The sequence below is a fragment of the Pipistrellus kuhlii genome, unplaced genomic scaffold, assembly GCF_014108245.1.
Source record: "Pipistrellus kuhlii isolate mPipKuh1 unplaced genomic scaffold, mPipKuh1.p scaffold_m20_p_15, whole genome shotgun sequence".
Lineage (NCBI taxonomy): Eukaryota > Metazoa > Chordata > Mammalia > Chiroptera > Vespertilionidae > Pipistrellus > Pipistrellus kuhlii.
In genome coordinates, this window is record NW_023425460.1 from 39,345,116 (window position 1) to 39,369,119 (window position 24,004).

The 24,004-nt window shown below is 51.2% G+C and overlaps 1 protein-coding gene across 5 annotated transcripts in view; it reads left to right on the forward strand.

Moving 5' to 3' along the window:
* The window catches only part of VTI1A (vesicle transport through interaction with t-SNAREs 1A), a 294,814-nt gene extending 286,131 nt beyond the window's left edge, over positions 1–8,683 (forward strand). For all 5 annotated transcript variants that reach the window (XR_004988165.2, XM_036439077.2, XM_036439073.1 and 2 more), the window contains one exon: positions 7,526–8,683. Coding sequence is in view for 2 of the 5 variants with exons in the window: in XM_036439073.1 (XP_036294966.1) it covers positions 7,526–7,619 (94 nt within the window). In the remaining 3 variants the exon portion in view is untranslated. The remainder of the gene's footprint in view (positions 1–7,525) is intronic.
* The last annotated feature ends 15,321 nt before the right edge of the window (positions 8,684–24,004 follow it).

The window sequence follows — 24,004 nt, forward strand, 5'->3', positions numbered from 1 at the left end:
GGAGTCTGAGAACCAGGGCTCTCAGTCATCCAAGCGCCCCTTCATTTCACACAGAAGTGGGACTGGATTGGGCTCAGTAACAGGTGGGGACCACGGCTAGGATTTGAGTTGTGTGGTTGCCCTGGCCCCTCAGACGAGAATGAGAACAACAGTGAAACAAGGGGCCTGGGGGTCTGAAGACCTGGCTGTGCCCCACATAGTTGACCTTGGGCACCTCCCTGTACCTCAGGGCCCTCAATTATCAAATGAACAATCCAGACCAGGGCGTGGAGACCTTTTCTTCCAGCTGAGTAAGCCTGGGAGGGATTAGGCATACCTGTGTTTCCAGTGCATCATTTCATTCTCTTCAAGTTCTTTCCAAGCCCCTCTGATTGAAGTGAGCTGCCTTGATCCTCTCTGAATGCCCAGTGGCCAGCAAACCCACTCTCCAGGCCCCCAGCCGTCAGTGAGTCCATATTGGAGAATGGCAGGGGCCGTGGCAACATGGAGTGCAGTGTAACTCACATACCATGGGGAGGGATGTGATTTTGATGTTTATGCCACCACCTCAGAGAGAAGGTTTAGTCCTGCTAGGGTGAGTGTCCCCGTGAGGCCCAGATAGACACAGGCCTGTGGGAACCCAAGCCTGGAGGGCTTGAGGAGGCAGCCCTTCCAGGCCTCCCACCTTCCCCACCCCTCCAGCCACACAATATTCTTCAGGAAGTTTCCCAGGCAGCTGCTCGGCCTCTGTCAACTATCCTCCTGCCTCTCACCTGTCCCGAGATGCCATCTCCTTTCACAGAATTATTTGCCAACTGCGTGCCTGGCCAGGGATTTCTGATTACAAAGTGCTTCATAAGTTTAAATGAGCTAATCCTCTCCTCCCTGGGATGGGTGGTGAGCTGGCTGGCTGTACTTGGGAAGAAACTGAAAGGCAAGTGACATGGAGTGACTTGCTCCAGATGACCCCAGGCAAAGCCAGGATTGTGGGCACACAGCAAACTGGCCTGGCCTGGCATTGCTCTAATTATGCCTTTGTTGCCGGGCTTCTGTAGTTGATTGCTCATTGTGGCACCATAAGCTCCCACAGGGCAGGGACTCGGGTTTCCCTCTTTCGTCAGAGGAAAGACCTGTCATGACCTGCCATGGCTGTCTGTGCACTGTCCAAGGACCACACATCCTCCAGCACAGGAGGGCTGGCCTCAGAGAGCTTTGAGCTTTCAGACCAGCAGTGAGCAAACCACAGGCAGTACACCCAATCTAGCTCACTGCCTGCTTTTGTATGGCCCAAAGGATAAAAATGCCTTTTACATTTTTAAATGGTTGAAAAGAAATCAAAATAATAATATTTGTAGACATGTAAAAATTATATGAAAATCAAGTCTCAGTATCTGTCAATAAAGTTTTATTAGAACACAGTCATGCTCATTGACATATCCACAGCTGCTTTTGCACAAGGCAAAGTTGAGCAGTTACAACAGGATTGTCATTCCCAAAAAGCCTAAAACAGGCTTCATATTTTAGGTTGAATTGTGTTTTCTCCTCCCCAAATTTTATATTGAAGCCCTAACCCCCAGTAGCTCAGAATGTTTGGAAGGAGGGACCTTGTTTGGAAACAGGGTCTTTGCAGATATAATTAGTTAAGATGAGGCAAACTGCAGTGCATGGCCCCTAACCCAATAAGGCTAGTGTCATTGGAAGAGGAAATTTGGACATAGGTACGCATAGAGGGAGAATGCCATCTGAGGATGAAAGCAAAGATAGAGAAGACACTTCTACAGCCAAGCAACCTCAGAGATGTCCAGCAACCACTAGGCATGAGGCAAGAGGCCTGAGACAGACACTCCTGCACCCTCAGGAGAAGCCGTCTGCCACCTCCATCTCAGACTTCCAGCTTCCAGACAGAGACAATACTTTTCTGTGGTGTGAGCCACCCAGTCTGTGGAACTTCGTGATGGCAGCCCTAACAAACTAATGCGTTCACCACCTAGTTCTTTACAGAACAAGTTTGCTGGTCCCTGTTCAACTAAGTAGAAATTTGGAAATGGGATAAAGCCACTCTGTCCTCACTCGGGACCTAACCTGGGTTGGCTGGGGCTCAGATACTGGCTCCCATGTCCTCGCTTCCATGCTGAAGAGCATGCTCATTTTGCCACCAGTCAAATCTTAATTCTCCTGTGTCCTATTTCCTCAGGCCCCCTGAGTAACTAACTGACTACTCCTAACTAGGTCAGTTAACACAGGTTGTTCATGGTGGAGATGACTTAGTAAGTTGGCCCAGAATTAACATCTGGTTTCCTTCCCATGTTAAATGCCTTATCTTAGAGGCAAGAGTCTTATAGGATGTACCCTCTCCTGGAGGGGTCTTGTAGAACATACCCTCTCAGTTCCCTCATCTCACATGGCCTTGGGCAGCTGCCTGGTCTGCTCGGGATTGGAAATTCTCACTCTGAGATGAAAGAACAACAGTTCCAGAAGACTGTGAGCCCGTGGTTGCTTGCAAAGCTCTTGCAGAACTGGGCTGGAACTGTCCTGTCCTCCGTACAGATCCACATTGATAATCAGATGCCACAGTAGAGAAGTGGGTGGAGATCTGGAGAGCAGTCACTGTGAAGGCCAAGACAGACAGCCAGGTCCATATCCTGGTCTGAATCCTAGAACTCAGACAGCCAGGTCCAGATCCTGGTCTGAATCCTAGAACTCTGTGCATTTGTGTCCTTGGGCTACACAAAGTAACATGAACTAGGTGACCTAAAACAGAAATGTCTTCTCTCACATCTCCGGAGGCTTGAGATCTGAAATCTAGGAGTGGGCAGGGCCATACACCCTCCAAAGGCTCTAGAGAAGGACCCTTCTTGCCTCTTCCAGCTTCACAGGGAAGCATAAGAACAAGAGGGGCATGGTCAGGAAATTCTTCTTAGGGGAAATAGATCAAAGACTTGGGTTTGGAATCAGGATGAATCCACACCAAAAAAAAAAAAAAAAAAAAAATGCTTTTTGGTTGCAAATAACAGGAGAACAAACTCAAACTGACTTGAAAAATGAAGTTTATTTTCTCATATAATTCAAAGTTCAAAGGAAGGGTGGCTTGATGCAGAGCTTCATCATGTCTTCAGGACTGAGATGCCATTCTTTCAGTCCACTGTCCTCGGTAGCTCAGTTTCTTTCTCAGGCTGGTTTTCCTCATGGAGACTAAGTGGCTGCAGCAGATCCAGACTAACACGGTCCAGATGACCCAGTATTGCAGTCAGAGCTTCTGAGACTCACTCTATTGGACTGGCTGAATCACGTGCCTGCTCCAGTCTCTGTAGCCAAGGGCATGGAAAGACACTGACCATCTTAGCCTAGGAGGTCACAACTCTGGCCTTGGAGGAGGGCTAGTGTCAACTGTGTGGAATGAATAAATAAATGCAATGACCAAATCTGCTCTACATGGTGAGCGGAGTGCTAGCTGAGCCTTCTGAAACATCATCATTGGAAACTCCATAGTTTCTAATGGGAGGTGTTACGACCAAATATGGACCCAATAGGATCTCAGCTATTGAAAACAAGAAGCAAAAGCCCATTTCTGAAAGGAAAGAAGTCCTACCAACCCTCATCATACCTGGGCTTCTGGAATACATTAAACCAGAGCCTCACTTGGCTGGCCAAACATCCCATCTTGTTGGAGAAGGGAGGCAGGCGGTAGTGTCAGTCAGGATAGCTTCATCCTGCTGTGGTGACAAACAACCCCCAAATCTCATTGGATTAATATACATCCCCAGTGAGTCCAGGTGAGTCTCCAGGGCAATGGCCCACCCTGCAATGACTCCGGGATTCAGAGAGAGGGGGGATCTCCACCGACCTGTAACTGCGCTCCTGGGACCTATAGCCTCCTAAATCAGAGCAGCAAGGGACCAAACACTGGAACCAACACCTAGCACTTTTGCTCACATTCCACTGACTAAAACAAGTCATATGACCACACTGCATATCAAGGGATGGGCAAGGGAATCTGTGCCTAGAAGTGGAGAACTGGATATTGGCGAATGCTGGTAAAGCCTGCTGCAGTGGGATTCCAGGGCTCCTGAAGCAAAGGCTCCTGAAGCTGTGCCAGGTGCCTCGCTGCCTATTGCACGTTCACCAGTCTTCTGTGACTGGGCTGCCACACATAGCTGCTTGTTGCCAGAGGAGGAGGAGACTGGCAGTGGAAAGATTGGCCCCTCCCTAGGTTCCTGCACAGGATCCGTAGTTTCAATAGTACTTTGTGAGTTCAGTCTCAAAGTAAATGGTTAATTCATCTTGTATCAACAGCACTGTGATTCATAATGTAAACTTGGAGAATCCTTGATGTTTTTGCGCCCACATTCCTTTTAATTTGGCTCTGCATTCTTTTAAAGCCACAGTGTGCTTGCTTAATAGAATGCAGCATGCAAATGCACAAGTTTTTGCCTGGAGGCAATTTAGCCTGGCTGGTTCAATGGATGTCTTCTTTCAAGTGTATATTTTTTCTTAAATTATTTACTGGGTAAACACACTTTGCATTTTCAAAAGGGAGATTAAGGCTGCTTGCCGCATACCTATTTGAACATAAATCCCACCCACCGCCCCTCCCCCCAAAGTTCAGAAGGAAGAATCCCGGGCTTCCCCCAAAGTTTCCTCTCTGGCTCACTAGCTGGGAACCCCTCTTCCTGGCCGCTTTTCAGATGCTCTCCAAACTCTGCCTCCCTTTTCTCTGTCCACAGCAATACCTGCCAGCAGCCCCTGGCTTCTCAGGCTTCCTCCCAGAAGGGGCCAGCAATGGCAGCCTTTGTCCTTCCTACCCTCAGTCCTGTTTACTTGAGGGCCCAACCGCTCATTTTTCTGGTCCTGAGGGGTGCTGTATCTGCCCAACACTTTTGAGATCCAAAGCTGAGTTGATGGCTTGGCCAGCCTTTGGTTTGAAAGCAAATGCTCTCACCTGCCGACCTCTCCCACCTCACACACACCACCCTTCTCCTCGCTTCCCAAGGGAGACCCATCAGCGCTCTGAGAATGCATGATGATATGAAATTCCATCCTTGGGGAACTTCAACTTGAACTTCAGCCTTTTCAACACAGACTCCCTGGGGTTTTCCTGCAAATTAAATTTGCACGGATCTTCATTCTCCCTTGAATGGAAGGATGGCAATTGTAAGGCTGCGCTCATTCATTATCATCCTTGGGACAGGTCTGTGTCAGGATCTGTGACATGCGCTGGGGCTGGAGAGATGACTGTGGACCCACCGAGGAGGAAGTGGGCAATTCAATCTTTCTGATGGTCCGTGATCAGGTCACCCATCTTGTGATGGGGTGTCTGTTGAGTGAACTACAGATAGTGAAGCTGTTAGGGAAGGTTGAGGGTGCACTACCCTCTACCCTGAGATGAGGAAAGGCTGGAGAAGAGCTGAGAATTTAGACTTCCTGTGCGTTTGTTTTCTTAACGGTGCCTCAGATTCAACAAGTAACGTCCACAGTTCATCTCTTACAAATGAGCATCATGGATGCCTTGGGGCCCTCAGCCCACAAATAAAATGGTTGTCAACCAAGAGACATGCTACCGAATAGTACTTAGAGTAGAAATTTTAAAGAGTTTTCATGCTTTTAATCTGTTTCACTGCTGGGTTTCAATTTTGCTGATTTCCTTTGCAAGTCTGATGCGGGTGACTGTGGTAAATAGAGATTGTGACAGTGACGCGGGCAAACAGGATGTGCAGGGACTATTCTGAAGGCTCCTGCCCCTTCCAGAGAAAAGGGAGGGAAAATCCATTTGGGTTTTAAATCAGCTACCGACTAGCACCTATCAGTGTTCACAATTAGCCCCGTGTAACAAGCTGAGAAGTCCTGTCCCTGTTTATTTTGGGGGTGGAGAATCTTCCTGCCTCCTGAGTAAGCATGGCCTGTGAAGTCTGAATTAGCTGTCATCGCAGAAGAATTAATGTCGGGGCACAGCCTTTCTAGTGGGGAAGAGGAGAAATAAACGAGACAGATCTTAGCCGAGCTGGACTTGATGAATGAGGACCGAGCGGATCATTCATCTCCTTCCAGGAAAGTGGACACAGGCACTAAAGCAGTTTTGCGGAAGACGTGTCAGCAAATGTGATCATTTTGTAACCTGTCAGGAGGAGAGGGAGCTAGTTCTTCCAGGGGGCAAAAGGGAGTGGGCCTGTCTGATGTGACGGTCTCTATCCATCCATTTAGGTTTGGGCAAGAAGGGGGTGGGCAAGGAGGAATCCGACTGAAACCACAGGGGTGTCGCCATCCTTCCAAGGAAGCAATGCAGCCAGAGCTAGAAAAGACGTGGCCATCCCACAAAGACTTCTCCTGGGAGATGGGAAGGAGGAGGGTGGAGGTCTCTGTTAAACTGGGTGCCTGGCCAGTCCCACCTATGGACGCCCAGTCCAGTGATCTGTGTCTACACTCAGGCAGCAGACCTTTCTGTGCTTCATATTTGGAGGATGGACCGATGGGGTTTGCTGTAGTGTCTTTGCGGTGTGGACAGCCAGCTAGACCGCCAAGCACGCTGTCTCTATTTTTGTGTGGTTGGTTCTGTGGGAGTGAGCGTGGGCGAGGCTCTTTGACCTCAGTTTCCTTTGAAAGTCCCCACAAAGCATTCTGATGTTCGACCTCTTTTCTCAGAATGAGGTGGCAAATTATGAAACACCGCTCTCGGAAGCTCTCTGCAGGCATCTTGGAGCCGGTGCCTCCGCTCCGACTCCCCTCAGTCTCCTGTTCCCCATCAGCATTTGGCAAAGCCAGAGCAGTTGGAGTCCCGGAAATGAGGGCCCACCAACCCAAACCCTCGAGGTGCCCGGGAACTTGGTGCTGTTTCTCATTCCCACCCCCTTTCGCTGTGGAGCAAATGGAACGTTTCCTCTTGGCGTCACAGCGCGTGAGCCCCAGTGACAGGGGACGGTCTCACAGCCTGAACTACAAGCTTGACACTTGCTTCTTAATCCTGTCCTTTTTGTCCTAAGTCTCGCTTTTCCTTTTCCCCAGGTGTTTTTGTACAGGGAAGGACCTCACTGACATATGTTTCCTGGGAGTCTATTACCTTAACGGAAACACAGGGGGAAAAAATAAAAATGAGGCTCGTCTCACATGTTCAATTAAAAAGAGACTCTCTCACGGGCCCTCAGTCACTTAGAGATGCCACGTGGCACTCCGCACCTAGAAAGCCATTCGGTTTGCAGCATGTCTCCAGGTGCAGCGTGACACCTTCTAAAACAGGTGGAAGGAACCCTTTGAACCCCTCTCCCCCCCCCCCCCAACCCACATGGCTCCAAGAGAAACAGAGGATTTGGTACTTGCATATTCTCAGAATATCTGTGGAGTCATTGGTTTCCTTGTGGATCCTTTGTAGAACCAAAAAGCTGTGTGGTCACACACACACACACACACACACACACACACACACACACCACACACGCTCCAGTCTCACCACCCCAGCCTGTGAAGCCACTGTTTGATTAGCCAACTTGATCTTGGACGAGCTTTGTCTGCATGTGCTCCGATCACCTGAGTTTCTCTCTCCTTTGCTGTCTCCTAGGATCATCCAGAACCGCGTCCTGGTCGTCGTGCTGGCCGTCATCCTGGTCATCACCATCCTGATGGCGATCACTTTCTCCATCCGAGGACACTGATGTATCGGCGGGTCCCTGATACACAGCAGCGGTGGCTCGTGCTGAGTAATTAAGACAAAACGGTCACATGAATCATTCTTTCGCGCTGACAGGCCCCGAGTGACCCTCCCTCCCTCTCACCACTGTTCAGCACAGGAGTGCAGAGAGTGTAAAAATATTTTTATTCTTGTTTGCATGTGGGTTGGTTTCCTTTCCTAGGTTTTCTTCGCCCAGATGTGTGTTTGTGGAGGGCAAGGTGAGGCCTTATTTGCCTCTCGGGCCTTTCCCCTACCGACCAAAATAGCCTCGGTGGCATTCTCCGTGCCCCTTGGACATGTCAGGGGTCACGGTTTGGGAGAGGGCGCAGTGAGTCTGTCACGGGGCTCGTGATGGGCCGCACTGTTTGTCACACGTCTCTTGTCACCAAATTGCCCTTGTGTGATGTCCGAGGATCAAAACGCAGAGAGAGAAGCAGGGATCAGAGCAGTGGCGGGCCTCGGCACACCAGCCCCACTCCTACTCCAGCACAATGAACATAGTCAGCCCGCCTGAGTGCTTTCATTGTAAAGGAGGTTTCTGCATCTGCTGGGCAGGAAATTAACTTAGCACTTTCTCTGTTTTTCTACGCATAATTTTTCTTTTTCTTTTCTTTTCTTTTCTTTTTTTTTTTTTTTTTTTTTTTTACACCCCGGATTATTTTTGCTGAGCCTGCCCAATGTCCACTTTTCACAACTTTGATTACTGGCTACAAGAAATGTTTCCATGCCCTCCCCAAGTCCCCGCCTCCCCAGAATGTGCTGGCAGCGTGAGCCCTGGCACAGTATTTCATTGTGACCCCCTCTCCCCTGACCTGTGTAAGCACTCCTGTATCCTTTCGGTTTTAATATTTGCGCTGCCAAATGCAGCCCTCAGACATGCGAAAGGTCTGACAAGGTTCTCCCCACATCCATTCCGGTATGTAAAGAGAGCATGAATATTTCAGGAAGAGCAAGAACATGACTCCGTCAGAGTGAAATTTCAAATGTGATTATAAATAAGGTAGAGTCCTATAGGGGGGATCCACGAGGAATAAACTTCATGGGAAACGGGCGATCACCTCCTTGAAAGGAGAGGTACCGCCCCACCCCGTGTTGCAAAAAAAGACAGTTTGGGTTTCTCACTAACAAATGTCAGCCTCGCCTTCCTGAATTCACGATGCATTCAAACCTCTAACAGGCTTTGTGATCTTCTCTGGTCTCTTTCTGTCCGCGGTAACGGGGAATTGCGTTCAGAATGAGTTCATTTGCGATGAGCTTCGAGTTGCCCCAGCTGAGGTCATTTTCCCCCTGGTCATGAAGCAAAATGTGTTTTTCTTTAAGACTTCATAGGCACTTACAGGGGCCGCACTATCTTTGGAATATAATTGGGAGCTTTGAGTCCTTGAAAAGCAAGCCTGTTCTCTTCATAAAAAATGCTAACCCACCTGTGCCCATGCAGGGGGCTCCGCTAGGTGCAGCACGTAATATGTTGCTGCCCCCCAACGCAGACGAGAACCCTTATGGTGAAGGGAGGAAATGCAGAATGGCAAAATCCACCCGAGAACTCGTGTTCAGATAAATCATTTAGGATCGCGTGCACAGAGCTGCAGCCTTTGCTGTGCGGGGCTGGGTGAGATTTGGGCAGCGGAGTGGGAAGGCGCTGCTGATTTTCCCGTCAGCATACGGGATCCATCTCAGCGAGGATCTTTTATTCTGATAACGGAATTCTGCATGTGCTAAACACATCGAAGAAACCATGAAAAAGCAAGGAAACAAACAACCCACTTCCTTCTCGCTAGGAAACACTCATGGTGGGGAGGGAGCCTCCAGCCTTCCTTCTTTCCTTCGAAACTGTTGATCTTCCTTCTCTCAAGCGGGTAACCAGGTCTCCAGCTGCATCTCAGACGCCAGACCCTCCCCAGGCCACACAGTGAGCCAGGTTGATCTGATCACCCAAACCTGCCAGCTCCTACACGTTGCACTAAAACCTGTGCTCAGGCGGAAGTAGATGAAGGAAGGAGTGCTTTGCTCATCTCTCAGTGACCTTTTCTTTGGGGTTCTCTTGATCAGCTCTTGCCTGAGATTTTGTCCCAGTTCAACCTAGAGCAGGAAAGATATGAACAGATAACCCTTGGCCAAACAGCCCCATCAAACGCCCCTTGAGAGCCGCCCCCAGCCCAGAGTAGGAAGCGCCTAGTAGGAAGCTGGTCTGAAGGTCCCTTGAATTCGGGGCGGAGCCCTCCTGGACGCTGTGGGAGAGTCTTAAAGAACCTTCAGACAGACAGATTGTCCTCTTTCTTCCGGGGAAGGAAGAAAGCCCACACACAATCAAAAGATTCCAGGAACTTGATACACAGACCTCAACTGATCAATGGAATTCAAGTTGGGAATATCGTTTAAGATGCCTTGCGATGCGGGGTCAGGGCGATGGGGGTAGCTAGTGATGAAGACGCAGAGGAGGAGGAAGAGGAGGAAGGCCCTGCCACATAACATCCACCGCAGGCTCCAGTTTCCCTGACAGAATAAATAAAGCAGATGCTGCCCTGCTCCAGAGTCCAAAGCAATTTAATTAACGGTCTCTCAAGTTGTAAAGAGTTTTAAATGTTCCACGTTGAAGGCGAGTGAGTGCCTGCAAAGGCGGCGGGCTTGACGTCAGCTGCCAGCCTGGACCGGGAGGCCATTTGCGATTCCGTTCCAGGCAGGCCGGATTGTCTTATTTTGGAAGCAGCGTGGTGGGGGGTTTGCTTTGCTACCGCTTCTGAGCCCCGAGCTTCAAAGGCTGAAATTAATGGCGAACAAAATTGTGCGGCGCTGGCCGTCCCACGCGGGGCCAGCCCATTGAGGGTTATCATTAAGTAAAGAAATAAAGAGGGAAAAAGCCTGCCTGCTCCAAAAACCTCATCAGATAATGACCTCCGTGATTGGGTTTCATTACCAAACCAGCATCCAGAGATTATCTACTCCCAAGAAGAAGGGAGCAGGAGAGAAAAAAGAAAGAAAGGAAAGCAACTGTCTTTCTCTCTCTCTCTCTCTCTCTCTCTCTCTCTCTCTCTCTCTCTCTCTGCACATCTTTTCTTTAAAACTGTCAGATCATTTCAGTATTTCAAATCCGAGGAAAACAGCCTGCCTGCTGCTGTATTTGAAGTTGTAATGGTGTCAAAAAGTCACGACTGACTGACAGCCATCAGTCCCAGAGGGGCTCATTAAATCATAAAAACTTGACAAGGAAATAATTGCGCATCGCCAGCAACTTGGCGCCTGTTTAGACGGTTTTATTTTCTTTCATTATTAGTCCCCACCATTGCGTTCATTAACAAATTGCATTAAACAACTGTGAAGGGCTAATGATTTGTTTATCGCTTTTTTTTATTATTATTATTATTTAAACATCAGCTGTGTCATGTGGTACCACAGCAGCCTCCTTGCCATCATCTGACTGAATATTTTTTCCACTCGGAGCTCTGGGTACCTTTGGAATATGAAATAGATTATTCATTACTCTCCTCTTTGCCACTGATTTGGTTTCATGTAGCGTCTTCCACAGAGAAAGATGAAAACTTGTCAAAAATAGGTTATATCTTATTCGAAGGGGCAACAATAGCAGCAGGTACAGGCACACTTTAATATTTAATTAAGGCTGATGTTAACCCCTTTCAATGACTTTTGCTGTAAGTTCCATTCAAATGCAGAAGAGGAAAATAATTGTTCTTAATTTGCAACCTGTTCAGTGGGCACTCTTCATGGTGTTAGCTGGAAATTTGGACCGGAATTGTTAAATAATGAAATTTCCCATCATCAATATTTATGGCCATTTGTCGACGTAGCTGAGAACACACTACAAGCCATGATTTCCTCTTCTCCTCGGTTTGAACTGCGAGCCCAGTGGGTCACTCGGTGTCGGGGAGTAGAGATGGCTTTCTTGGGAGAATGTGTATTCCCAGCCAAGGACCGTGGGTTGGCTGTGACTGGGCTGGTTTCTAAGGAACCTCTGTGAGTCCCTGGTCCCTGGTCCACCTGCCTCCCCCTTAAGCGGAGTGTGTGGTTGAGGACTGTGGTCTGGAGTGAGAGTAGGCAGAGGCTTCTTAATAGAACTTGTGTGGCCAGGTCGCTGGTGCAGGGAGGGTGTGATGAGAGCACATCTGGGTGTCTCGGTGTAGGCGGTGAGCTCCATGTAGGTGGAGCCTCCCCAATAGACAACAGGACCCTCCATCTTTCTTTTTCTCCGGGACTTGCCGTGGGCGGGATGGTGGGCTTTGCCGTGAGCTGTAAGCTTGAGGGGAAAGTCCCACCCTCATCCCAGGACAGGAGTCAGTGGCCTTCTCCACGCTGTAACTGCAGGCCCCACTTGTCATCCTGTTAGATTCGATGAGTTGCCATGACCATGGAAGCCGTTCTTGGAGGCCTAGTTCACCAGCACTTCAGGCCTGGGCGTTAGGGTCAATATCAGGGAATGGGGAGTATGTTCTCTTAGCCCATGTCCACTCCCACCCACCCCCGAGAGAACAGGCCCTCAGACCCCCTGGATGTGAAGGAAGAGTGCATGTTCCTTACTCTGCACTCATCTCCGAGCATTGCCACCAAAGACAGGTGGACCCACAGTGTGGGGGAGCCCTCACCTCCAGGGGGTGAGGCTGCTGCTGAATCAAGAGGATGTGAGGCTCTGACCCACTGTCCCAACCCCCTCTGCTTCTCTCTGGACACGGGAAGTGGCCGAGGCCCTGGCCCTCCCGGGATGTCCCGTAGGCAGGTCAGCCTGGCCCTATAGAGAGCACCCTGTGGGCTGGCAGATACTGGAAATCCACCTTTAAGAATTCACACCTTTGGTTTCTGACCTTATGCCTGGGAAATGCAGATTCCTTCTCCCCAGACAGCTTCAGCCCCATCAGCCTCTGATCCGCCTGGGCGAGTAGCCTCCTGAGGGCGGGATTAGGGTTTGGGGGAGGAGAGACCTACCTGCTGATTGGTCTTTGGGAGAAGGGGGAGAAGGAAAGAGGGTCCTGGTTCCCCAGACCCAGCTCCTTGGGGAGGTTTCTCCTAGGGCTGCCTGGTTGTGTTTCCGGGGACACAGCTTTGCCCTACACGCCCCCTCACACCATGGCCAGGGCACGTTCTGAGAATGCATGGGCTCTGCCAAGGAGAGGTCACTGCTCGGAGGTCCTCTGCCCCACTGGGGGTCTTGGCACAGTGGGGACACTGGAACCATCAGAGCCTTTCTCTGCTCTCCTGCCTCCTCTTCTTCATCCAAGCCCAACCCCTCCTGAGAAATTACAGAGCAAGGAGAGCTAGATGGCTTCTATGAGCTCATCGTCCCCCAGACTTGTAAATAATCCAACCTTCCCCTGTTTGCAGCACGGGAGGTGTAGCCAGAATTATTCATCCAGCCAATAAATATTTATTGAGCATCTACTATGTATCAGGCCCCAAAGGCACATGGTAAAACAGATAGATAGGAAAACAAGCAAGGTAGCCCCACAGCCCTGGGGCTGGAGGTCAGAGACTATTTTCTCTCTCTTTTTAAAAAAATATTTTTTTTATTGATTTTCCACAGAGAGGAGGGGAGAGGGATAGAGAGCTAGAAATGTCGATGAGAGAGAAACATCGACCAGCTGCCTCCTGCACAACCACCGCTGGGGATGTGCCCGCAACCAATGTACATGTCCTTGACCGGAATGGAACCTGGGACCCTTCAGTCCGCAGACTGGCGCTCTGTCCACTTAGCCAAACCGGTTTCGGCAGAGACTATTTTCGTTCCTCAGTGTGCTGACTTGCTGTGTGACCCCAGGGCTTCTGCTGCCTTCCATGGCTGCCCCGTGAGGCCCACCCCACCTCCATGACTTGCCTGGCCAAGCCCTCGCCAGATGACAGTGCTGCTGTGTTCGTTCCTCTGGCAGTTTCCATGGCTACATTTGCAAAATTGCCCATTGGATCCAAGGAGGGTTGACGCTTGCCTGCCTGTGGGCAGGTTCCATCAGCACTGGCCCTGGTCCAGAGCCATCCCCGGAGAGACAGGGGACAGGAGCGAGGACCATTTAGGCTGGGACCCGGGGCTCTGGGCTGGCTCGGAGGTTTTTTTTTTTTTTTTTTTCTGCTTATTAAAGGATAACGCTTTGACTTGGCAGGCCATCGGAAACCCAAAATATCATAAAAGGGAAAAAGTTGCCGAGTGGCTAAGAGGTGCACCGTGGGAGTGTGGCTGGGCTCAGCGCAAGGTGATCGCTGAGCGAACAGGCGCGGCAGACGCATTTCAAAGGCTTCTCTCTCCTCCGTCTCCTCTCTCTGGGCCCCGTGCGGGAAGGGGAAGGGGAAGGGGAAGCCAAGTCCAGATTTGGGCACATGGCTGCTTGGGCGCCCCCACCCCCTCACCCCCCAGACAGTGGAGAAACTTTGATGTCTGGCACGTGGCATTTGGGGACAGGAGACGCTGGGCACCCCAGCAAAGGCAGCTGCACGTTCCAGGCCTCCAGACGGGCCTCCCCGAGCCCCTTTGTGAGGAGAGATGAAAGCCACCGAGCCGGGGAGAGCAGGGTTTGCAGATGACGGAGCGGAGCAGCTCTGTGTGGCCACCTCGGCGACAGACAGTTTGGATGGCAGACGAGCTCCGATGCACGGGACCCTGGCTTCAGGAGCCAGGGAGGCCCACCCCCTTGTGCAGATGGGGAAACCGGCTCAGAGACGGGGGCCTCGCTCAGGATCGCCCAGCGAGGCCTCGGCCAGGCCCTCGGCTTCCAGGCTCCCATCCCCCCGGCGGTGAGGGAATGTTTTCCACAGAGCAAGGGTCAAGGGCCTCTGTATCACATGGCAGCCTCTAGTGTGTAGAACCTTCTAGAAGACCGGAAGACCGGTGTCCTGAGTGGTCTTGGATGCTGGGCTGGTGTCATGGGCCTGTGACCAGTGCATGTGCACAGGCCCCGGACTGAGAGGGGCCGAGGCTTGGGGATGAATGCTCTGCAGTCATTTTCTTGAAAGTCTTAATAATTTTATCTTTGTAGTTGTGTTTGGTAATTAAAATGCAATGGCTCATTGGACTGTGAATGGGGGCTCAGGGGGGATGTAGGGAAGGGGGGGGCGGGGCTTAGAGCCTCTTCTCACCTGCAGTCCTGTCTCCTCCCACCCCTGTATCTGGGATCTGGAGCTGCGGCTCCACAGGCTTTCCCTCCCCATCTCCACCCCCGGCTGCTTCCAGCCCGCCGTCCACCTGAGCACAGGCACAGCAGGCACAGGACTGGGCCTGCACACCCAGAGCATTGTGGGGGGGAGGGGGCGGGGGGGAGGGGCATGGTGGCCCGATCCCGCGGTTTTCTCTAAGTGCACGTTCAGTGTGCCGTGAGCCGGGGAGGGAAACATCTTAACAGTCCCTCTGGCTGGCAGCATCAGGGCACACTAAGTGTGGTGCACTACCTCGTGTACCCAGGGCGTCCTGGCACAAGGGCTGCAGTGCCCTTGGGGTTGCCCACCTGCTGAGGGTTGGGGAAGGGGCCTGTGGAAGAGGGAGATGCCTGCTTGACCTCCTGCCCCGGGCCTGGGGCACAGCGTGTCCATCCAGCTACAGGGAGAAAGGGAACCCGACAGAAAAAGGGAACCCATCCACAAGCCGCAAGTGCAAAGTGCCCTTCCTCTCCAGGCGGCGCCCAGGCCTGTGGGGTCTGCACCCCCCTGGGAGAACCCCATTGGCCAGCCCCATGTCTGGGGGACCCCTCTCTTCCAACTTCCCTGAGTCTGGCTTAGCGCTTTGGGTCTGGTCATGGCAATCTCTTAAGACGGGCAACAAAATACAGTGCGAAACTTTGGTGATTCCAATATTAAATATTCCAATATTTGCCTTTACAACTGGCATTGCACAATAGAAACATGAATAGTAAAATCCATGCTAATCATTTGAAATTTTGACTGGACTTTGAACGACACTAGCTAGGACATTTAAAACACCGAGACGAGTTGAAAGAGAGGGAGACAGACAGGCGGACTAGGGAAGAAAGGGAAAAGCACTTTTTTTCTTACGCTTTGAACAAGGGGCTCCACATCACTTTGTGGGTGGTTTTTTTTTTGGATTTTTTTTGTTGTTGTTTTTTTTTTGCCTTGGAGCTCACAGATTGTGGAGCCAGCCCTGCCTGGTGAGTCACTTTCCCTCTTGGGCACCCATTTCCCATCAGAACCTGATCCCTCACACTGTGCCTGCCCCTCCCCGGCTCACAGCACACTGAACGCGCACTTGGAGAAAACCGATAGGAGAGTCGGGCCCAGCACATGCTGCCAGTCCTCGGCCTTAGATCCAGGGCCTTCCTTTCTTTCTCCTTCCTTTTAAAATTATATTTGTATTGATTTCAGAGAGGAAAGGAGAGGGAGAGAGAGAGAGAGAAACATCAATGATGAGAGAGAATCATTGACTGGCTGCCTCCTGCACGCCCCACACGGGGGATCAAGCCCACAACCTGGACATGCGCCCTGACTGGGAATGCAACTGTGACCTTCTGGTTCATAGATCCACGCTCAACCACTGAGCCACACCAGCCAGGCAGTCTTCTTTCTTAGAGGGGGTCAGCCTGGCACATGGGTTTATCCACCACTGCTAAGGCAATCTCTCCCCTTTAGGTAGGTGTTATGTCCCAAGACTTAACAGCCCCACTTAACAGCACCCAGACATACAGACTAGAGAGATCTAATCTGGCATCCAAGCAAGTTGTGAAACAGAAAGATGTCAGCCAGACTCCTGGTTGATCTGTGCCATCCATGTGGTTTTCCAGCACGACCTGGGGTCTCAGCTCTCGGTGCCAAGGGGCCAGGAGTGGGTGGAGAGATGTCATCCTTTAGAGATGATAAAAAATTCCATTCTACTTCTGGGGAAGGTACCCCATTTCAGAACTGTTTCCAAAGCTACCTTCACAGGGTCTCCAGTGCAGCTTCTGCCTTGCTTGACGTTTGAGAAGCAACTGTCCGAGGCTGAATGGGACCAAAGCAGCAGCCTGCCGAATTCTATAACAGCACTGGTGTTTTAAGGCAACATTATGGAATGAGTGAGTGAATGAATGAATGAATGAATGAATGTTGTTTAGATCAAGTTGCCTCAAACGGAATCCCAACTGCATACGTGTCCACGTCATTCCAGGGAAGAGGAGAAATTAGATGAACCCCATTTGGCTTCTTCTCAAGCTTTTCCCCTATCGTGGGTGATCTCTCTATCACTTTTGAACTTGTCGCTTTTTCAAGTTGATCTTTCACTTCACTACATTCTGAGGGATGTCTCCTGGCTTCAGCTCAACTTCCTCCACACAATCCATTCGGCCTGTGAGCCACCGCAGAGTGGGATTGGAACCGGTATAGAACATGGTCACTTTAAACAGACCCGCTAATGAATCGCTCTTCTCTGCGTAAGGGAGCAACGCGCTCCTTCCCCAAGGAATCGCAATTTCATGGTTTCTAATGACGGCGCGATTACATTATCTGCATCACCGAGACAGTGGGTGTCGGGAGCGGTGCTCGGAGCCTGGCTCCGGGGTCGGTTGAAATTGATCCTAAAACCGAGGGGCTGCGAGGAAGGAGTTAGAATGTCTGCTGTTGTCAGTACGGTGCTGCTGTTTCCTACATCTCATTCACGTCCCAGTCTCCCCCAGTGCCACGAGGCCTCATTCCCCGGAAAGTCACGACTTTTTTCGATATCCACGGGGTTGTTTTTTGTGTGCAAATCTATTTATTTGCTGTAGTCCACAAAGTAATGTATTTCCAGCATTTATTTTCATTAGATCGCTTGGATATGTGGTCCTACCTGTCGTTAGCACAAGTGATACATTTTAATCGTTGTTTCCTGGACTGATTTGTATTATTTGATGAGTTAAATAAAATGTCTAATTCCAGAATCCGCTATTCCCATCTTTTGCATTGGATTTATTTCTCTTTCCTTCACTCTCTTCCGGGCTGAAGGGAAGTTACTCATGTTCAGGCCATGCCTTGCTGCAGTTTCTGTGCTCTGCATAGAGGCGCTGTCTCTTCTTAGATGAGGGGAGTTGGAAGGACCATGTTCAAGGTTGCCTTTGAATACAGGTGGGGGTTTTTCTTCTTCTTAAACTGCTCTGGGAAATGGCTTCCCAGAGCCATCCCAGGTCTCGATTCAGCTCTGGTTTCCTCACTGGTGAGCTGGGGTGATCCGCTCGCTGAGCCTCAGTTTCCTTAACTGAAAACTGGGGGAAATATCACGGGCTCCAAGAACTGAAATGAAAACTCAGTTGGGAAACCCATGGAAAGCACCACCAGGCCGGTGATACTCCGTCACCATCGCCTCGTCCTGGCTAAGCCAGCTGCTCTGTGACGTCATGGTGCACAGATGCTAGTGGGGGTGTTTTTTTTCCTTATGATTTTGGCCTTAAAATACCTAAGAAATGTCTGAGATCGATAAAAGTTACATACTCATTTCTGTATCCATTCAAAAAACGTTTTAAGATTACCTTTCAGCCCTAGCCATCAGGCATGGCACCAGGGATTGGAAAGTAGCCTTGAACCTCAAAGCCGTGTCTCTGCCTCGCCCAGAGCTCCTAGGCTGGCGAAGGAGACCCAGCAGCTACCTGGCGATGGCCCACCACGGGAATGCAACCCAGCGAGACCTGGCGAGGTAAGGCAGCTGGGTTGGTTGGCCTGATTGGAGCCTGTTCAAAGCCAAGGGTACGGCATTCTGAAGGAGATGGGAAGACACACCGGGAAAAGATCTGTCCATTGAAAATGAATGAATGGGAGAAAACTTGTGTCATTCAGGGCACCTGCTCAGCCCAGATTTCACCAAAGAGGATAATTCCCCACTAAATTATCACTTGTTCCATCGGAGGGCCTAGAGGCTCCGTGGACTTCATGGGAGGAAGACAGTGGCGTCCACCCTCCTGTCGGACAAGAGGGGGCCGTGAAGAGATGCTGAGCCACTGGCCACGCCTGCTGCCGGCACAGCGGGTATTTCTCAGTGTTTGTGGGTGGACCGCCCGCCTCGAGCAACATGCTTTTCTCTCTCACCATCTAATTTGGTCTCCGAGACGCGGCCCCATCCTCCGGGCTCGCCTCGTTTGGATGCGCAGCACAGTGAGGGTGGACCCACGGAGCCTCTAGCTGATGTTTCAAACCCTGCAGTCCACTAAACGTGAAACTTTTGTTCAAATTTCAAGGATTTTTGAGAGCCCCAGTGAATAGACTCTGCCTATTGATTTTTCCCTTACAATGACTCTTGGATAACCTATTTTCTCATTTATTTTTAAAGACAGCTCAGGAGATTTCATAGCCATTCTGCCCAACCTCCTAATATCAAAATCCCTCCTTGACCCTGAAAATTGTAATTCTGCCATAGATCACAGCTGCTGAATATTACCTTTTACTAAGCTGGTTAAATAAAATATGTCCAAATCACTAGATCCCACACGCGGTGGCCTGCACGTGTAATGAAGCGAGGGCTGGGGTTGCTGCCTCTCCGCTGGTCCAGTTGCACATGAGTGTGGGGGTGGGCAGTGTGGAGATGGGGAGCACGGGGGTGGGAGGTGGGGGTGAGGAGGGTGAGAGCGGGGAGCGTGGGGGTGGGGAGTGTCAGCTCGGGTTTGGAACTTAAGGAGGAAGAGAGGAAAAGGAGAGTTGGCCTGGTCTGCAATGATTTTCTTGTAAAATGACAAGAGAGACCCCGGCTGGGTACCTCAGAGCCAGCTCTTAGACCAAAAGCCATGACCTTTGGCTCTTAGATTGCCCTCTTGCCTCACCTGGGCAGCCCCCTCATCCATGATGGTAATGTTTCCCGGGAAATCTCACTCCTTACAGGTGAACAGAGTCTGCAGTGGCTCTGACTCAGCAGGAACGGGGCCTCCAGGCAATGGCCACAGGAGACAACAGGCTCTTCCGTGGCCCATGGAGTCTGGCAGCTGCGCTCATCCCTGCCCACAACCCCTCCCCCCCCCCCCCAAGACTGCTGGACCAGCTGCCCCCCCTGCAGGGCCTCCAGGCTTTGGCAGAGGCCAGGTCCCCTGGAAGACACGGGAAATGTGCTGATACCAGCACCCCTGAGTCAGAGTGAGCGGGAAACTGTCCAAGAGAAATTAATAAGTAGCAATGAGACACGCCCTCCAGCCCCCAGTCTGGAGGCCAAAAGACTTAACATATGTTACTATGCCTTACGCTTCCCCTATGCCAGGGATGACAAGCATGCAGTAGGAGGTCAACTTCTCCCCTCCACCTCCCCCCCATAGTTCTGGCCAAAACTGCTAATTGAGCCTGGTTCTCCCAGCATCCTGTTCAACCCAGGGTTCCCTGCAGCCCCCGTTCATCAATACTTGATTTGGGGGAAGCGATCTATCTACCACCCAGCCCACCGTGTCCACACCCCGTGGCCGAGGTGCCACCTCTTCTCCCTGCAGGGTCCTCACATGCCCCCCTGGCAGTTGCCTTCTACACCTCCAAGGTCCCCCGACTCGAGTCCCCAGTTCCTAGAAGAGTTCACCGCCCACTGGTCCCCTCTTCATCTCAAACCACTACAGACCCAGAAGAGCAGTAAGAGGCTAGGAGTGGAGGGGCCTCAGGGTTCTGCCCCAGCTTTGTTCTCAACCGGGGTGACTCTGCAGGAATCTTGCCTGCTCTTTGGCCCTTATCTCCCCATGGTGATCTCTGACAGGAATCCCAGCTCCTTCATTTTGTGATGCAAATTCCTTGGCAACTGTCACGCTCGGAACCCTTCACTCTGGCTCTGTGTGATAGTCTATTCACCACCCACTCGAACTCTTGGAGGGTAGGGATCCTGTCGGGGGCTGACTTGTACTTCTCTCAGGAAGTAGAGTGCTTGGTGTATTCAACTCCTGTAACGTTGATTATCACCTAAGGAAGGAGGGTCCCAAGAAACATGCAGAGACTCCGAGGTAAGCGTTTGTTCCGGGAGGATTGACTCTATCTTTGCCCCCTCCCAGGGGCTTTTGAGCCACTGTTGGGAGCCCAGGACTGTGAGCCAGAGAGAGGTTAGGGAGACAGGTTGGCAAGGTGTCCAAGCCCAGGGGGCTGCCGCTCCCTCACAAGTTGTGTTAGCATAAGCAAGTGAATCAACCTCCCTGAACTCTAGTTCCCTTCCCTGCAAGTCAGGCATGGCAGGATGACCGTTAGCCAGAGCTGAAGGAGAGAGCCGTGCAATGCACTTAGCGCAGAGCCTGGTCCATGGTAAGTGCTCAACAAATGCAAGCAGTTCTCCCAGCTCCCCCACCCTAGGACTGTCTCTGCCCTCAAGGCCTCTGGTCCTTTCATGAGGTCACAGTTCAAGAAAGCTGACTCTGCTCTGGGCCCGCCAGTAGCCCAGCAGCACAGGGGAAATGAGTAATTCTCTGCCAGAAGGGAGAATTTAGAACCTCAAGAGTAATAACGAGAAGAGGCTCAAATTCCGAGTCCAAAACAGACATAGGGATACGACCCCCTGCCCCTGACCAAACTGTAATTGGCTCCATGCAAATGCCCCTCGCTGTGGCAAAGGCAGTGCTTAGGGAAGCAGAGCCCCCTGCCCCGTGGGCAATGCCACCTGCCTCTGGGGACAACGCAAGCTTCCGGGCAATAAATTTTAGCTCTTGTTACCCCCCTCTCCACTCCCTTCCACTGCTCCCTCTTGATCTTCTCCTCTCTGCTGACAACCAAGTATGGCTGGCATTTGGTTGGGGATTTAAAACCAGGACAGCTTCTCCCTCCCTGCGGGCTGGATCGCTCGCTGCCTGGCTCCCAGAGGCCTCTCGGAGCTGGGTGCTTGATGAGTGCCAGGACACCGGCTCCTGAAACCGGAAGGGACCTGCATTGTTGGACCAAAATAGCAAACGTGCAACATGAGTCTGTTCAGGAGCCCTCAGCGAGCTGGAAGCTTCCGGTGGGTGCTTGACACGGGCCAGCCGGGGGAAGCGAGCTGGAGCCGCCCTCCCCGCACTTGAGAGAGCCCTTCTATGGATATGACTCTCCAGCCTCTTAGCCGGACTAGTTCATCCAACTGAAAATGGACTTGAGCCATCCTTAGCCAAAAAAAAAAAAAAAAAAAAGCATGTCTCGGTCAAGTGGTCAAGTAAACCAAGCTTTTAGACATGCGCTTCCTGAATGGCTTAAACCTTCCCATCTGCAGTTTGCTGCCCCTGAACCTCTCAGGACAACAGGGACCTCGAACCCTCAAAGGAGCCCTTTCCCATGGATGGCAGCCACGCTGTCCCCATGCAGGAGGCCAGAATGCAGAGTTCCCGGATGTCGCTTTTCTTACTGGGTGGCGGCCAATTGATTACTTGTCAAATTCCAGAACGTTTTCATCCCTGGAAGAAACAATGCACAAGAAAGCAGTCCTGAGGAGGCAATAGAAGGCTTGTTAGACACGGCCCTTGGGTCAGGCAGGGTAGGTGGCCCATGTGGGGGGTCTGTGAGGAGGCGGGCTGGGGGCTTCTAAGGCAGCCTCTCCCCTGCCGGCCCCGCTTAATAAAGCTATTGTGCAAGCCCCTTGGAGGGCCATATGCTCCCACGTAGTAGCAAGTGTCCCATTACTGTAAACGGCCTTTTTATTTTTAAACGAACGCTATATTTGGAAAGCAGTAATCCTGGAGAGATGATACTGGGACTAATGGGGAACATATTACCTTTCATGTGTGTGTTTTTTCATGTTTAAGGTTTCTTTGTTATTATCTGAGCAGCAAAGCTCTGCACACCCTCTTGGGCAAAAAAATCAAAATAAGCCTTAAAGCAATCATATTTTAATAAGCATCAAATGTCTTCAATGAGATAAAAGTATTATATGGTGTTTTGATATTGGGCTTTAGTTAAAACCTCATTAAAAAAAAAGAAGAAGAAAATTTCTCAGATGGATCGGGTGGGTGGAGGAGTGGTGCATTTTTAAATTCAGGTAAAAAGAAAAGTCCCAGCGAGGATCTATTATGCTAATTAATTGCCACAAACGACTGAAATTGCCAGCAAATGGGCATTATTATTTGTTGCTTTCACTGTTTTGCATTGATCAAATCCAGGGGCTAAAGACACTTGAGCCTCTGAAAGCAGAAGCTCCGGTCTAAATAAACATCGATGCCCGGGTGCCAATCACAGCCCCTGGGCGGCAGGAGGAAGCTTTCATCCAGCCCACATCTGCCCATCCTCTCCTGGGGCGAGGTTCCCACCGCAGAGGCTGCTGGCGCCCTTCCTGAAACTCAGCTCAGCGCGGTCTGTGAGGGCTAAGGCCCGTTCCCAGCCCCAACCGGGAAGTGCTGAGGAGTCCAAGTTATGAAACGAAACCCAGTCTTGAGTTTCTTCACACACGGTCACAGACCGAGCTAGAATCCCAGGCTCCTCAGAAACCCAAGGCGGAGGGTTGGAGAGCCTCCGCTTGGTTTTATAAAATGAGGAAACTGAGGCTCAGAGAGGGGAAGTGACCTGCCCAAGGGCACACAGCAAGCTCATCACAGAGCCAAGAATAGAAGAGCTAATTTCCTGACTTGGGTCTCGTGCCCCACGTGCTGTCCCCTCCGGTGTTATAAAACAGGCTGGAGCTCGCCCCTCCTCTGCCCTCGCAGCAAATTCCCCGAGCTTCCTGGTGCCGTTTCATGACAGATCTTGGTCGGGTGACATCAGCACAAACCACCAAGACTTCAAGGTGGGGACTGGGCCATGGCAGACGCCAGGAGTCGGTCGGTGCCTTCCCATGGTCGACTTAGCGTGGCAGTCGGTTTCCAGTTGCAAAACAAAATGCACTTCACTGCGGGTAGAGGGGCCATCAGAGGGCAGGGGGTCCATGGTTTCAGGCTGATGCAGGGACCCCACTATCCTAGCTGTATCCCCTGAGTTAGAGTAGAAACCATACATCAAGCCGTAGCTAGTAGGCGTTGCTGCTTCCGGTGAAAACATAGTCTCAGAGAAAGTGTGCTGCACGAGAAGTTGAAGGAGATTGAGAACCTGGTGGAGAGAGGGTGGGAAGTTTTAGACGGAGACTGTTAGGGATGCCCCAAAGATACCCTTCATTTGCCATCTCATCCAAGTGAGTCCTGAAGGCCGTGACCCCGTGGTCCTCCTGATTTCCAGGTGTCACAAGTGGGACCCGCCCTCCACTTCTAAGTGGGAGCTGCCACCACCATGGAGGGAGAGTGCCCTGCTGCTGGCTCTGCCCGAGCCAGTGATCCTGAGCAAATAGCTTTACGTCTGGGTCTCAGTTTGCTAATCTGCAAAATGGGATGACTTGGACCGCTGTAAGTAGTGTGGCTCCCCAGGAGTTTTGGGGACACAGGACAAGCAATTCTGTGTAGCCATGGCCCTGGGGTCATGGAGATAACTCCCAGCCGCAGACATTCCCAAAGGCATATTCGGGGGCTTTTCCTTCCTCAGCTAATTTACTAGCCATGTGGCTGCCCAGCCTCAGAGCCTGTCACACCTCTCACTGCCAAGACTCAGGGGACC